Below are 15,485 nucleotides of genomic sequence, written 5' to 3' on the forward strand. Positions count from 1 at the left end.
AAATTACTAAACATTTCTCGTTTGTTAGGAAGTATTTTCTACTAAAAAAAAAAAATTGAAAACTCAAAACTTTCTTTTTTCAAGGAAACATTTCTCATCAAAAAGATTAGAAATTAATAATCCAGTAAAAGGTTTTTTACCTTCAAAAGAACTAAGGTCCCCAAAGATGCTTAAATTCACCATCTACCAGCCTCAAATAAGCCTCTTGAGAGGACCTTTGACATAGACCTTGATCCAGGCAGAATAATGGATTCCGCCGTCTGGGATTATGACATCACAGGCGCCATTTTTTCTATAACTTTCAACCATCTGGGATTATAGAACTATTGGAACGTCACGTACGACATCTTGAACTATTTCATGTTGCCATATTGGAAATGTGTAATAATAAATTTAAAAAATAAGGAAAAAATTAAAATTTCTTTAAAAATTATTTAATTACAGTTTTAATCTTATTTTAAAGTTTATTTTTTCTAAAGGCATAAACAGTTTGATAAATATAGAAATTTGAATGTTTGAATTTTTGATGAGAAGTATTTCCTAGTAAATGACTAGCTTTCATTTCAGATTTTTTGAGTTTTTTGGTAGCAAATATGTCCTAAAAACGGGAAATTTTGAGTTTTATTTGATGAATTTGGGTCAATTTTGTCAAATTTTGAGTAAGTTTTGATTAATTTTGAAGGTCAAAGTTAAGTTCAAGGTCACCCAAGGTGGTGGATGTGACGTAATAATCCAATATGGTGGACACTGGATCCAGCTTCTTACTCTGCATTCTAGCGCAGGAAATACAAATATATTCTACTGATGCCATTGCAGCTTCAACAGTTGGTTTTAATACAGTTTAGACATTTAAATTGTGATTTAGCATTGCAACAAAAGTTTTGGATGTCTATGTTAAGTGATCTCTTTAGTTTCTAAGACTGATCATAGGACAATACTAAATACTGTAAAACACAAAACGTTTTGTGAAGTATTTGTAACTATCAAAATTAAAAAAAAAATTTCCTATCACAGTTGGATTATTTTGGGCAGTTTGACAGTTTTTTTTATCAGAAGTAATATGTTATTGCAATGAATTTAAAAAAAAAAACAGATAATTTGAATTTATATGTCATATGACTGCAGTAGTAAGTGCAAAAAATTTTCCGAGGTTATTCACAAGGTTGTTTGGAAAAAAAAATACCATTTAATTTGTCAAGTATTTACATACTGTGGGATCATGCATGTTGAGTGATAGTTCATATTTGTTTGATACTGCATGTTCGTCTCCAGCGGCACACTGTGTCACCCGACCAACGCTGGACACTCCAGTAGACCCGGAGACACTGGTGGTGTATCTCGGCAAGCACCACTTGAAAATGTGGAGTGAAGGAGGCGTACAAGACAAGCAGGTGTGTGCATCGCATCATTTTCCCGATCTGATGGAACCTATTTGTGTGGCACAACTTAAACTCAAATTTATTTCATGCAATACAAATTAATAATTTAGCGACACTAGAAAAAATTTATTCACTTTTGCTGGGGTTTTGGAATTTTGAAGTGAGAGCTTTTAATGAGTCAAAAATTCGTCGGATCACAATTTAATTTTTTTCCAAAATTTTCTGGTAAAACACTTGCCCTCTCACGACTATAACAAAATCCGGGGTTTGCTGTGATATCGTGCCATGCAACCAACTTCCACCTCTTCGTTAAATCAAATTTCCCTTGCGCTACCAAAACGCGAATGGTACTTAAAACGGATCTAAAGAAGAAGTGTAAATAATTTTTATTTTTGGAGAAACCGTAAAAAGAGAACCAAGATTTTATGGTTTTATATTAAGACCAATTTCGTTGTAAAAAATGTAGGATTTCTTTGTCATCGTTATAAGTTTTATTAATTTTGTAAATGTCACTACTATCATGCTCAAATATATGAATGTACTCAAATTTAGCATACCTATATCACAATTTATGTATCAGCTACTAAACTTACATAACGGTTTTAGCAGTGACCCAGCGGGGAAAAAAATTATTTTAGATTGATGCCATGGCTTTGATTTCTTTCTGGTGCTGACATAGTTTTGAATTTGAATTGAAACTTTTGTCACTGTCATATTATTACGCTATTACCTAAACTGAATAAAAAACAATAAGAAATATTAGAAACCCAATTTCCTTATGTATTTCCTTGTGCTGCATCAGGCGTTGACTGGTTTTATTTAATTAACTGTTAAATAAGTTTTTAACCTACATTTTTTTTTTACGTTTTACTTCTCCAGTATACATATAAAAAAATCGTACACTTAAAAAATTGGCACATTTTTGTATATAGTAAATATATGTTTAGATTTAATAAATAAATGCATGGCATTTCAATAGAAAAAAGTAGGTTATTCTAGTGAATTTCGTTGCATTTCGTGGTTTTCCGTGCAGTTGATTGTTATTTCTGGTGAGGAGCCGGAGGTGCGGTCCGCCATCTTGGGTGGGAGACAACACGGCGGCCATCTTGGATGACCGCGACCTTTGATCTTGGCGTGTAGATATTTAGTTGTTTTCGTACAGATGTAGTAGTTGACGGTGTGTTTAGGCGACTGCCTGAAATCACGTCCCAATCAAACGAGAACGGTTGCCGTGTGTTTGCAAGTTACGTGTTTCTAAGTTATGACAGTTCTGAGTTTCTAATTTGTGATAGTTCTAAGTTATGACTCTCTAAGTTGTGTGGTTCTGCGTTGCGTGTTTCTAAGTTATGCCAGTTCTAAGTTGTGTGTTTCTAAGTTGTGATAGTTCTAAGTTATGATTTTCTAAGTTATCACGTTTCTAAGTTTTGTGGTTCTGCGTTGCGTGTTTCTAAGTTATGACAGTTCTAAGCTGTGTGTTTCTAAGTTGTGAATGATGGTTCTAAGTTATGACGTTTCTAAGTTGTGTGTTTCTACGTTGTGTGTTTCTACGTTGTGTGTTTCTAAGTTATGTGTTTCTAAGTTATGATCGTTTTAACTTATGACAGTTTTAAGTGACGTGGATTTTTTCGAGGTTTCTAAGTTGTGTGTTTGTAAGTTGTGTGTGGTTCCCTGCATGGGCGTAGATCCCGGGGGGGCCAGGGGGGCCAGGGGGGCCAGGGGGGCCCGGCCCCCCCCCCCTGGAATTAATGGGCCCCTCCTTGGGGGGCCCACTTCGTGATTTTAAAGGTAATGGTGTACACAACATATATATCAGATTATTATTTACAACGACGACAGACACTTTGACATGCTTTACATTCATACCTTCGAGTTCCGTAGTTATTTTCCCTTACCCCTTCTGCGAAAGCCATGGTATGGAGTTTTCCAGTGAGAACTTTGAAACCCTTAATTCCTAGAAACCGTTCATTCCAAAGGACGAAGCTAGGGTAAGGTTCCGTTAGCATTTCCTCCCCATTGTTACCCACACTTCCTTGTGCTCTGAATCGACAGTATTACAGGTTTCAGGTAGTCTGTTTTTAAAGTGGTTTTGCACTCGTGTGCGCCAGTCTTCTGCTTTCTTGGCAAACATAAACATGGATAAGTTCGTGACGCGGAAGACACGGAAAACAGAATCTCACCTGGTAAGCTTGATTGTTTTATAAGTAGTGACTATTATTTAGGTAATATATTTTATTTAAGTGATTATGTAATATTTTTTCCAGTAAATAAACAACTTAATACTTTAACAGTAATTATAGCAGAATTTAGTTTATTTACGAACTGAAACTTATATACCATTTTCTGGAATTTTTTAGCTCATCTTCGTTCTGTAAGGCTAGCTGCTCTGTACGTTACATGTGAATATACAGGGAATAATTTTTTTCCTCGTCAATATGGAATTTAAAATCACTCCCCTTTTATTATCAATCGATAATTTTCGCAATTCATGGCCAATAATCACTTTATAACATTTGTTATTTGATAACTGCAACACTGCACGAGTAAACAGAAGTAAGAGTGAGAAAGAAGTATTTAAACGTTACACATCCGTATTTAAGTTAATAAGGAAGCAAACGCGTCTCTTTAATAACTAATCAAGCGGCATATTTTAACTAAATAATTCACTTCCAAAACACTGATTATACTAAATATAAGCCGAGAAATGTATGTAGTTTAATTAGCTGAAGGATAAATTTCATAGTTCTATCTCCGAGATTTTTCATTTGTATCATTAAGTTTTTTTTCTTTTTTACCTGGTTGATACCTTTACAAAATAAAATATTCTTTAAGGGTTTTAATATGATTCGATCGTTCATTTGATGTTGATCCGTTTATTAGCTTTGGCGCTTTGGGTTTTAGGGCGCATCAAAAACTGTGAACAAAGAATTTCACGAACAGCATTTGAATCGCAGTAATTATGTGATGTGGCATAAAAAAACCCGACAAAGTGCGAGTCTAACTCGCGCACGAAGGGTTCCGTACCATTATCTATAAAAACGGCAAAAAAAAAATCATGTCTGTTGTATGGGAGCCCCACTTAAATATTTATTTTATTCTGTTTTAGTATTTCTTGTTATAGCGGCAACAGAAATACATCATTTGTGAATTTTTTTTCTGTTTTCACGTTTGTTGTATGGGAGCCCCCCTTAAATATTTGTTTTATTTTAATTTAATCATTTATTTTTAAATTGAAATTAGAATAAACACTTTTGGAAAATGGTAATGTATCGGTGGGGTGTTATATATTTGCATTATATTCACGTATATTATTATTATATATTTTTTTTTTTTTTCATGGATATTTTATGTACTTAGGTTAACAAATTATTCAAACATGTTTGAGAGATCACTGCTTATAGTCATGAATTAATAATTACTAAAACATTTTGCTCTGCTTTATTGTTAATATCACTTACGTAAAAATAAAGTGTATAACATACGAGCTTATCATCCAGAGAAGACTTGTTTCGGTTGACCTCTAGCGCAAAATTCTTAAACCACAGAATTCACGGGCCCCCCCTGGAAATCCTACAGATTTGCGCCCATGGTTCCCTGTGTGCAAGGTGTCTGCGATCCACGTGCACCCCGCCTACAACAGCAACGACTTCCGAGGCGACCTGGCGGTGCTGATGCTCTCCAGCGCCGTGGAGTTCTCGCGCTTCGTGCAGCCCGTGTGCCTGTGGAGCGCGCTCATGCGCGACCTCAAGGCCGTGGAAGGCCGCGAAGGCACGGTACGTCGCCCTATTCTCCCATCTCAGGCCATCATCTCACATTTACACTTTCTGACTTTTTGACGTGACAACGTCTAATAAATCGATGAACGCCGGCTGTGTCCCGTTACGCACATTGTCCCGTTACGCTCATTGTACGCTTGCGCCGCATCTATCTCTCTTCACTCGATTGGAACAACCATCGATTTGACTTTTTCGAGGCACATTAAACTTGAAACACTCCCATTCGTTTCCTACTTTTCCCTATCATCGTCCTATCCTCAACGGAATAACACAGATTGAAATAAGTTAAATAGCAAACATGTATAAAAGTTATAGTAAAAATAATCTCTTCGTTAAAGTAATAAACATATTTTAATTAATGAGTGCAGATAAAAGTAAATTTATGAATTAAATTGTAGATTTCATTTCACTCCTTCTTTGTATCCATACAAAATAGTGATAATTCAATAAAAATGATTCAATTTTATTCATAAAAGTATGCAATAATTTCATCAATGTTTTGTTATGACGTTGTCACGTTAAACTATCGTCCGTAAACGGACTTTACAGACAACCAATTTTTTTTTAATTGCATAACTTTCACGAATGAAAAAATTATACAGCGCATACTTTTTGCATAATTAGCTGCCAAAGTCACATTTTTAACGTTTTCGGGTTGTACAAATGAGGAAAATTTAATTTATTGCAGAACTGAAACTTTTTAGGTTTAACTGAAATGCCACTGGCTGCTTCATGATATGGTTTGCATTTCTATTACAAAAACTCATTTCATGTTTCTTGGCTGTCAAAATCGTAACAAATTTGAGAATTTTTAAATGCCAGGTAAAATTAATTATTTTTTCTGAAAGAAATTCAAACCATTTCTTGAAGTAGCCAGTGGCATTGCAGTTAAACCTAAAAAGTTTAATTTTTTAATAAATAAAATTCTCCTTATTTGTACAACCCAAAAACGTTAAAAATGTAACTTTGGCAGCTAATTATGCAAAAAGTATGCGCTGTACCTATATATTTTTCATTTCGTGAAAGTTAAACAATTGAAAAAGTCTAAACTTTATTTGTAATTACTGTACATATAAAATATTGACCTTAAATGGTAGGCACCCCCTTAAGGGGCCCGCCTCGTCAGGGGTGTATGTGAGTCAGTGAGGCGGGATGATAAGAGCGACGCTCGCCGGTGCTTCTAGCGCGGTGTCTGCTCTGGACTGGCGCGCAGTCTTCTCGTCGTCACAGGACAACTGTGAAATTTGAGCGGTCACCGTAACATTATGTTGCGGGGAAATGAAGATAAAGGTGTAATGCAAGTCCCTTAAGTGCTTTCACGAATCTGTACTGGTTTTTTTAAGCCTTACAATTACCCTGAAAAACATGCGTTTTAGCCACTTTAACTCTTCTAAAACTACAGTTTAAAAACTTAATCCGAAATCAAAAGTACTTTTCGGGCCTCAGCGAACTCTTAAATGCTTTTCGTAAGCAGACCCCGCTCGGATATCTCGAGTAGTTTTGAAATAGCGTTGCTTCTCCTGAAGCCCTGCGCACCGTGTGTATGCCCGGGTAGGCGGGGGCCTTAACTAAACAACAAAAATGTTGGACTTAAGATTCTAACGATACTGAACATTATCTGGAATGTATTTATATCCTAAACTTACCAGGCAAATAACATAATAACCTTATATTTAAAAAAAAACTTATCTCATGAAATACTTTAGATTTATTCACGTGTACAACTGTATTTTATGGCTAACATGAAGTTTTTAATTTTATTAAACTCAGGTGTCAAAACACATGCAAGATTGACTTCTGAGGCATGGATACGTTATATACATGTATACCCACAACACATAACAGTTATTTCGGAAACTCACTCACCCGAAATATTTATCGAAGTGGTTCCATACGAAAATTGAGGCAGAATTAATATTAGCCACTTACATCCTAGCTTAACTCCTTAAGCATAAAACGCAATTTTCATATGCAAATTAAGTGCCCGACCACCTTTTACGTTCGCAAGCGTGAAGTGGTATCATCAAAGTAAGGTTAATAGGGCGGAGAACTCATAGCGTGAAACACTAGCCCCGGAATTGTAGTTTTATTTCAAATAGTTTCCTATGTTAGCACAAGCACAAACACTATTACTAAAAAAATTATGTAATTTATACTATACTACAAGTACACATATACGAACAAATAATAAATGTTATTTTTTCAGTGAGCAGAGTCTGTTTTATCTCCGTTGCAGTAGATCAACATGACTAAGTGTCCATCCGCTACCTTTTCCCTGGTACGGTACCTATTCTTCCTCTTCGCGACAGATTTTTTCAATAGCATCATTTACAGATTCTTCTACATCGTGTGATAGGTAAAGAGCAGTATTAATCTTCATGAATGCTCTTTTGCAAGTCTCGTCTTGAAATGGCTCTGGTGGTTTGAAGTCCCAGTCTTTTTCCTAAATAAAATGAGATTTTCCACCCGTTCGTTACAAATATTATTTTAACTCTAAAATGCAATAAATTCTCGTAATGCCTGAAAGGCGAAATGATATGCGATATCCCTTCTAATCAGGGTTGGAAAAAAAAGTTTAAAAAAATCAAACAACCTGGTTTGTTTTAATTAAATCAGGGTTTTTTTTTTTTCGTTTAAACGCGGTTCTTTTTATTACTTTAGTTATTTTGATTCTCAACAGGTTCAAATGAAAGCAATACAAGATTCTGCTTTCAGCCACTCATTTTGAACCAGATAAGTTATAACATCAAACTCAAAGAACTGAAGTCCAGACAATCTGCACATCTGACTGGCAGTAAGGGTATTGCGGTAAATATCTTACGTCGCGGCTTTAACACAAAGTAAGAATAAAATTACCAAAATACTAGAGACGTTCCCGATTTACCATGAAAACGATGTTAATTGTTTTATAGTGAAAGTAGTTACAGCTGTAGGGAATGCCTCTATGCCCCGCCCCACTTTTCTGGATCCGCCCGTGAGAAAAATTCATCGAGAGTGTGCAGCGAGCGTACATTGTCGCCGAATCCGTTTCGCCTTCTCTCCGAGTTGGGACAGTGAGACTGGTCACCCTGTGACGTCAAGAATGAGCGAAAGGGAGTGAGATTGCCGTCTTGGCGAATCGGGACACTGCATTAATCACCAAGGTGCATTACAGGTCGCTTTTACAACTTTTGTTAAGCTGTATATGCATGCTTCACTTCAATTCGTTCGACCCTTGTGATATCACTTCTTGGACATTCCGGCGTGTACTTCAGGAACATTTGAAAACGGATGAAGTAGCGGATTGAGTATGTGGCCATCTAATTGTGTTAATAATGTTCGCAGGCTTTCACGGCCATTTTCTGAAGTAGCTTGGCTTCTGATTAGGTATCTATTCCCTGATGATGGCGACTGCAATGTCAACCGAAACGTCGGTGAATTATTCGCCAAGGACACGGCAACAACCCAGAAGCCAAGCTACGTCATCTAATTGTGTTGTTTGCACTTATGGTTTGCCAAGTAACATGATGTGATAAATATTATGTTATCATCGAGGAATAAAATATTTCATGTTTTGTTTTGATGATTAAAATAAAATTTTATATTTTCTTACTGTGATTTTGCGACGATAGAACTTTCAATGAAATCATATATTCCCAAAAATATATCTCATTCTGGGGCTTCTTAGTTGTACATATTATATTTGCCCAAGTGTGTTCTTAAAGCAGTAGGTAATTTGTTTTTGTAAATTTGATCATATGCATAAAACATGTTTTGTGAAACAGGTGGTCGGCTGGGGCTACGACGAGACTGGCCAAGTCACAGAGGAGCTCATGATGGCCAAAATGCCTGTGGTGTCTGAAGTGACGTGCCTACGAAGCTACCCACAGTTCTTTTCCCACTTTGCCACGAATAACACATTTTGTGCTGGATTTCAGAACGGTAAGTTGATAGTGAGCATTAAAAATAATTCACTGTTTTTTTTTATTTGTAATGCATTTGAAGTTATCCTCGATCTGTACGTGATAAACACGAATTTCTAATGATTGAAAGAGATGTAAATAATGTTTGCATTATCTTCGGCATATTTCGTCGTTGTTTGGGGAATGCATCCTGGATTCATAGAGCGGAGATATCACTCATCAAAGCGATGGTGCTTTTCCTTAAGGGACGAACAGCCATCCAACACAATGAAGCGAAATGGGTGAAGGAATCGACCAGGTGTGTCGCAAAGAACCATCCAAACATTTGCCTGGAGTCATATCGGGGGTGTCGCGGGAAATCTAGGTCGGGACGGTGATTCTGGGATCAGAACTGCCATGCGTCCCACAATAAGAAAATACGGGGTTGACGCTGTCAGTTACCTCGAAGTTTTGAAATGAATGGTTCATACGCCTGTGAGTATTTTAGCGTAGCTTGTTTTTGAATGTATAAGGCATTGTGAATTCCATGTTTCACCTTTGCACCTATATTAGGATATGTTGGTATAATAACGTCATTTGAATCGAAACAGGCATGCATGTTTTTCTGTATGGGTATTTGATTTTCTGAACATCGTGCCTTCACTCTTGAAGGGGAAACTGGAGTGGCTATGAGCCCGTACGTAGTTCATGCGTATGGCAGTTAACTACGTTGTAACTAGCGATACGAGTTCGTAAAAGCGGTAGGGAGGGTTGCTATCAGACTAACTAGGTGCATGCAAACGATGTACACCTTTCGGCTGCAGAGCAGAATAGTGGTGATGAACTGTGTTCCCATAGTTCTACTGTGCTCTCGCCAAGACTTAAACCCAGGGTCTAGGCTTAAATGATTTTAGAATATTTATTAAGTTGTATATGTTTCCATGATATTTCATCATTGTACTTCCTTGGGGACGTACCTTCGACGAAGGCTCGAACTTTGGACGTTGATGAAAAACCAATAATTTGTATTTAGATTTGATTTGATTTTTTAAATATATATTGAAAAAAACTTTGAAGGTTGCTTTTCCCAAGCCAGAGAAGGTAAAACACGAGAAATTTTGAATTTTTTTTTCCACTAAAGAAGCCCTAGTGAAAAAAAATTACAAAAAAAAAGTCCTTCTGTGATATTTCGTGTGTGGAACAGAATTTTTAAAAAAAATCATGTCTTTTCTGAACTGTATGTTTGAGGTATCTACAAACAGCTATATAATAACCCAAAATATTTTCATAAAAAAATTCTCTTGGACGTGATATGGCTGTGGTTTTTGTGGGAAATTAAGTCACAAATGCACTATTGATGTTTCATTAAAACGCCTTTAACTTTGGAAAAATTTCTGTTTTATTATAGTTTTATTACAACTATTATGAACTTCGTTATTTTTATGATAATATCTGTTATGGGTACTAAGTAATTAAGTTTGCAATCGATACTTTTGTCTCCTTAAATGAAACTTACTGTACTATGAAATTGACTTACATTATTTTAATAATCATAATTTTTAAATAACAAATTCATTTCAAATAACAGGTTATTAAAAAAATGTTTACACAAATCAAATATTGCCCTATAGGCCTATGCTACATGGCTACATATAAAATTATAATTTAAAAGATTATAACAGCCTGTGTCAATGCGGTTTTCATTTTCGTATATTTTCCTTTCACTATTACTTCACCGCTGCTGTTATCAAACCTGTCTAGTCACCACCGACCATAGCTGCCATCTCTGACACCTACGCTTTAGTAAGTCTTGAAGTTTTGATTTATTTACCTTTTTACTTCACTCTAATGTGTTATTTCCTTTCTTTACCATCATTTTTTTTCTTTTAAGAGGCCACACAAGAACCCCATGTTATCTTATACTAGAAGCGATGTGTGTGAAACACTTCATACAATCCAGTGAAGGTCACTCAGGCGATTTAGAATCCTTGCACTACGATTATCAGTGCTAACAAATATCAACTGATTATTTTCCAAGTTTCAAAACTAATTCCCCGCCTTTACGTAACGAGTTACGTCTATGGTGTTATCATGTTTACAACAAAGCTTAACTTAAATAATCGTTGATGCTATGTTCTCTATTATTTTCGTGAAACTTCACTTGTTTTTTCTTTGAATGCCAGGTTACCATAGCGTCCACCCTACAGGTTTAGCCCAGATTTGATCGAGAAGAGGTTTCGGTTTTACTCGGAATTTCAACTCGAGTGGACTCTGATCGATTGGTTTTCGATTGTGCAGAGTAAATACAAATTTTACACCTGGCTAGTGTGGTTACTTTTTTCGTAAAACCTCAACAATTGCAAACCTGGAACGTTTAGCTCTAAATAATGTTTTATTGCCGCTGCGGATCTTCTTTTCCAGAAATTTATTTAGAAGGAATTGGAATCTGAAAGAAGAAATGTATGTGACGTTTTGGTTTGAGTAATCGCTTGATTTTCCCCCAGTAAACATTATTTAATTCTCTAGGTATATTTATCAATTTATAGGTTATGCCACTAGTTGTACAAAACAATGTAAGATATGAAGAAACGTTTTATGAAAACAATACTCAAGCAGTTACTGACTCTGTGTTTTATTCCAGGTACCAGCGTTTGCAATGGCGACAGTGGAGGTGGAATGGTTTTCCCCACACGACATGACGATGGCACAACTGTGTGGCAGATCCGAGGCCTTGTAAGCATCAGTGTTTCACAAGAGAGCAAGAAGATTTGCGACACTAGCCACTACGTCGTATTCACAGATGTTGCTAAACACTTAGATTGGATTCAAAAGTACCTGGCAAATTAAATGAAGAATTAATTAGATAGCAGAAACATATGTAATGCTGGAGAAATTTTTTTTTGTAAATGATTGTGTGTTGTAAAATATGTTTTAGATAAGGTGCTGATAAATAAATAAACTTATAATTATTTTGTTATAATGTATGGTATAGTTATTTCCTAACCGGAAATATAAAAATAAATAAAATAACTAAAAAATTATTTTAATTAGGCTTAATCTGGACTAACAATGATCCATCTCATCCGTCAGTCAATCACGTGACTTGCAACCAATCAGCTTTCACTTTCGACGGACGGACGCTCATTTAAAATGTTAGCAAGATGTCTATTGCCAGCAACATTTACTATGGTAAAAGGTTTTTTTTAAGTTAGTTTATTTGTTTAGCTGATTACATTCAATGTTTTTAGTTTACGTTCGAACACATTTTAAGTTTGATATTTGATGCAGAAATTGCCCGAGGAATAGAAGTGTAAGAAATTACGTATGTAAATCTGAAAATATATTAATAAATATTAGAGCCTAAAAAAATTGCGTTTAATGATTTATAAGCGCTTAACTTAAATGATCTTAAACCTATGCAAGAGAAATTTTCAACATTATTTAGGCCTTCTAGTCAGTTGGCATCATCAAAATGAAAAAGTATTTGTCGGACGTTAGGATAATTGTGAATCGCTCGGATTTTTGACGTACGGACACGTGACGAATGCGTGCGGCCACCTTTAACCACATACAAGCCAACTGATTAGTTGAGGCAAATACACTGAGAGACTTACACCGGAAAGCTCGATAATACCAACACATGCGATAGTGAGAAAAATAATCCAGCGGCAGGAGGTGTGACTACAGAAATATTTCACAGATAAATTTTAAATTATATATTTTATTTTCTGACGTCAAACGATTCACTTATTTTTAATAAATTTGAAACCCTGGAGAGGTTAATTTCCCCCACGAATCTGTGTATAATTTTTAAATTAAAATTTTCTAAGAGAAAAGAAAGTTATTTTCGTTGATATAATGTTGACACCATATGTATTAAACAGCTACGTTGTTCATGCTGGACATACCGTCAGCCATCTATCGGACTGACGTGAAAACAACGCTAGATTCACACAAAAATCTTGTAGCTTTCCGGTATTAGTCTCTTTGTTGAAGTCGACATTGCCTTATCGCAACACCCTAAACATTGCGGAAATTGTGTTTGACCATGTCTGATGACAATTAGTAAGTATGAACTAAAAATTCCGTCGTTAAAAACAGTCACTGCCATAAAATACAGTCCTTAGAATCCCCAGTGAAAAAACACTACACTTCCCGCAATGTTTTTGGTGTATAACAAACGTGTTACAAACCACCAGCTGAGAAAAAAGTAGCTTCACGCAGTACCCATGTAGTAACGCATGCATGGCCACTTTGACTGCGTGGGCAGGCTCACGTGTCTCACTGGAGCAGACAGCCAGACCACATATACAGTGGAATAGCTTTGATTCGGCATACTGTGGTTCGGCACACTGTGTGATCCGGCACCAGTCGAGCCGCTTGCGTCCACATTGTACTTGGCTGTTGATCGTGACCGCCAGTTGGCATTAATGCGCTGCAGTTTTTCCTGTTTTCCAGCGGGTTGTATTTCACGTTCTGCATCTCACCGGTCCATTTCCGTGATGATTTCTTTATAGCAGTGCGTTGCAGCTTGTTCTCAATACTAAGCGCACTGACGTTCGGTAGTTCGGCATGGCCGTGGACGGGAACGAGCCGGACTATAGACTCTTGAGTGTGGGTCCATGACGGAGGGAGGCCAGGGTAAGTAAGAGAAGTAGGCCTCGCCATCTTGCAATTTCAAATGTTTTGAAGCCGCTTGCAATGAAGCTTCTGTGCTAAGTGTTTCTGAGTCGACATGGCACAGGACTTAGCTTTGGCTACTTGCAGAAGTCAACACTTCTGAACCGGTGTGATTATCATGATAGCTGTAGTCGCCCTCAAAACATTCTGATAAACAGTTCAAAATTAGAATTGTAGCAAAAAGATGGATAAATTCCAAAATGGCGGGGCCCAATTCCCCGTAAGACGACGTCTCGCCTGCAGTCTCTCCTTGTTTTGTCTTGAGGCCGCGCTGCTGTCAGTGTTGAATGTCAACACCCGCTCTGCTGTCAGTGTTGAATGTCAATGCCCGCTCTGCTGTCAGTGTTGAATGACAACACCCGCTCTGCTGTCAGTGTTGAATGTCAACGCCCGCTCTGCTGTCAGTGTTGAATGTCAACGCCCGCTCTGCTGTCAGTGTTGAATGACAACACCCGCTCTGCTGTCAGTGTTGAATGTCAACGCCCGCTCTGCTGTCAGTGTTGAATGTCAACGCCCGCTCTGCTGTCAGTGTTGAATGTCAACGCCCGCTCTGCTGTCAGTGTTGAATGTCAACGCCCGCTCTGCTGTCAGTGTTGAATGTCAACACCCGCTCTGCTCTTCTCGGCATCGGCTGGATGTCGGCTGCCCGACTTACCTTCCCCTGCCTCGAGGCGCCGTCACAACCCGCTCCCAGCGTGTTCCGGAATTTACTGTACAGCGCCGTGTTTTCCCACATTTACTGGACAGTAAAAAAAAGAGCGTGTGCAACTCAGTACACGTGATAGAAGTGAAACCTCTTTGGCAATTCAAACCTCGACTCGTAAGTGAATGGTAAGGAGTAAAATGGCAGAAATATACAATAAAGAAGAAAAAAACTGTGCGTGTTACTGTTTCTTAAAACAATTTTTCCATTTGGAACACGTCGAACCTCTAAACGAAACATGAAATTTATAACGGGTAGCGGTATCTATGCGGAAAATGCAGGGACTGTCTCAACAAAGCTCTCTACGCTGCTGGTTGAACAAAGAGAAATGCGAGCGTGCTGGTAGCAGATATAAAATTCAAGACATTCACAGCTAACTGTATATTTATATTCTTAAGCGCATGCGCACATTCTCTGTCTTATTCTTTCATTCATCTCTCACGATTTCATTTTTTTTGGGCGGGGTACGAATCATAGCACAAAGAGAACGAAAACGAGTCCAGCAATGTATATAGCATAGTGCTCTCTTTATATCCTTTGGCCAAGTACCCATTCTCTGTTCTTTTCGCGTCAGAAACGTTTTACAACAATGTTTCATGAAAACATTGAATTAAAATTTTTCTCTCATTGCGCCCAAAAAAGTTTCACTTCAAAAACTCAACACAAAATGTATGAAGCGATGGACTTCGTTTACAAAATGGTCCGAGGGACAAGAACAAAACATCATCTATGAGGGTGCTTACAGATGTTACTACATGTCAAATGTATTTATGTTTGGTTTTCTAACAAAATTTAAAAGTTTTTCTTTGCAATATTTGTTGGGAACGTTTTAGATAAAAAGAAAGTGACTTTCATTTAGAAAACATAGCCTGGCCATATTTGTCTCGTACAGATGGAGTATTGTGTAAACTACTAGATATGTTCAATTAGAATGAATACATTTTAATATCACTATTACTACTAAGACGAGTTTTGCAATTTAAATTGTGGTGATAATAGTTCCGATGTATAGAAATGGACTTTAACTTTGTTGGTCCATCGTTGGCTATTAAAACATCCCTTTTGGTGG

The 15,485-nt window shown here is 37.0% G+C and overlaps 1 protein-coding gene across 1 annotated transcript in view; it reads left to right on the plus strand.

Annotated features, from left to right (window-relative positions):
- Nucleotides 1-12,010, plus strand: part of LOC134528977 (serine protease gd-like) — a 37,842-nt gene extending 25,832 nt beyond the window's left edge. Inside the window, exons 7-10 of the mRNA XM_063362644.1 lie at nucleotides 1,273-1,391; nucleotides 4,982-5,149; nucleotides 8,917-9,073; nucleotides 11,675-12,010. Coding sequence (XP_063218714.1) covers nucleotides 1,273-1,391; nucleotides 4,982-5,149; nucleotides 8,917-9,073; nucleotides 11,675-11,880 — 650 coding nt within the window. The 3' untranslated portion in view covers nucleotides 11,881-12,010. The remainder of the gene's footprint in view (nucleotides 1-1,272; nucleotides 1,392-4,981; nucleotides 5,150-8,916; nucleotides 9,074-11,674) is intronic.
- The last annotated feature ends 3,475 nt before the right edge of the window (nucleotides 12,011-15,485 follow it).

This window comes from Bacillus rossius, chromosome 2 (assembly GCF_032445375.1).
Source record: "Bacillus rossius redtenbacheri isolate Brsri chromosome 2, Brsri_v3, whole genome shotgun sequence".
In the NCBI taxonomy this organism is placed as follows: Eukaryota; Metazoa; Arthropoda; class Insecta; order Phasmatodea; family Bacillidae; genus Bacillus; species Bacillus rossius.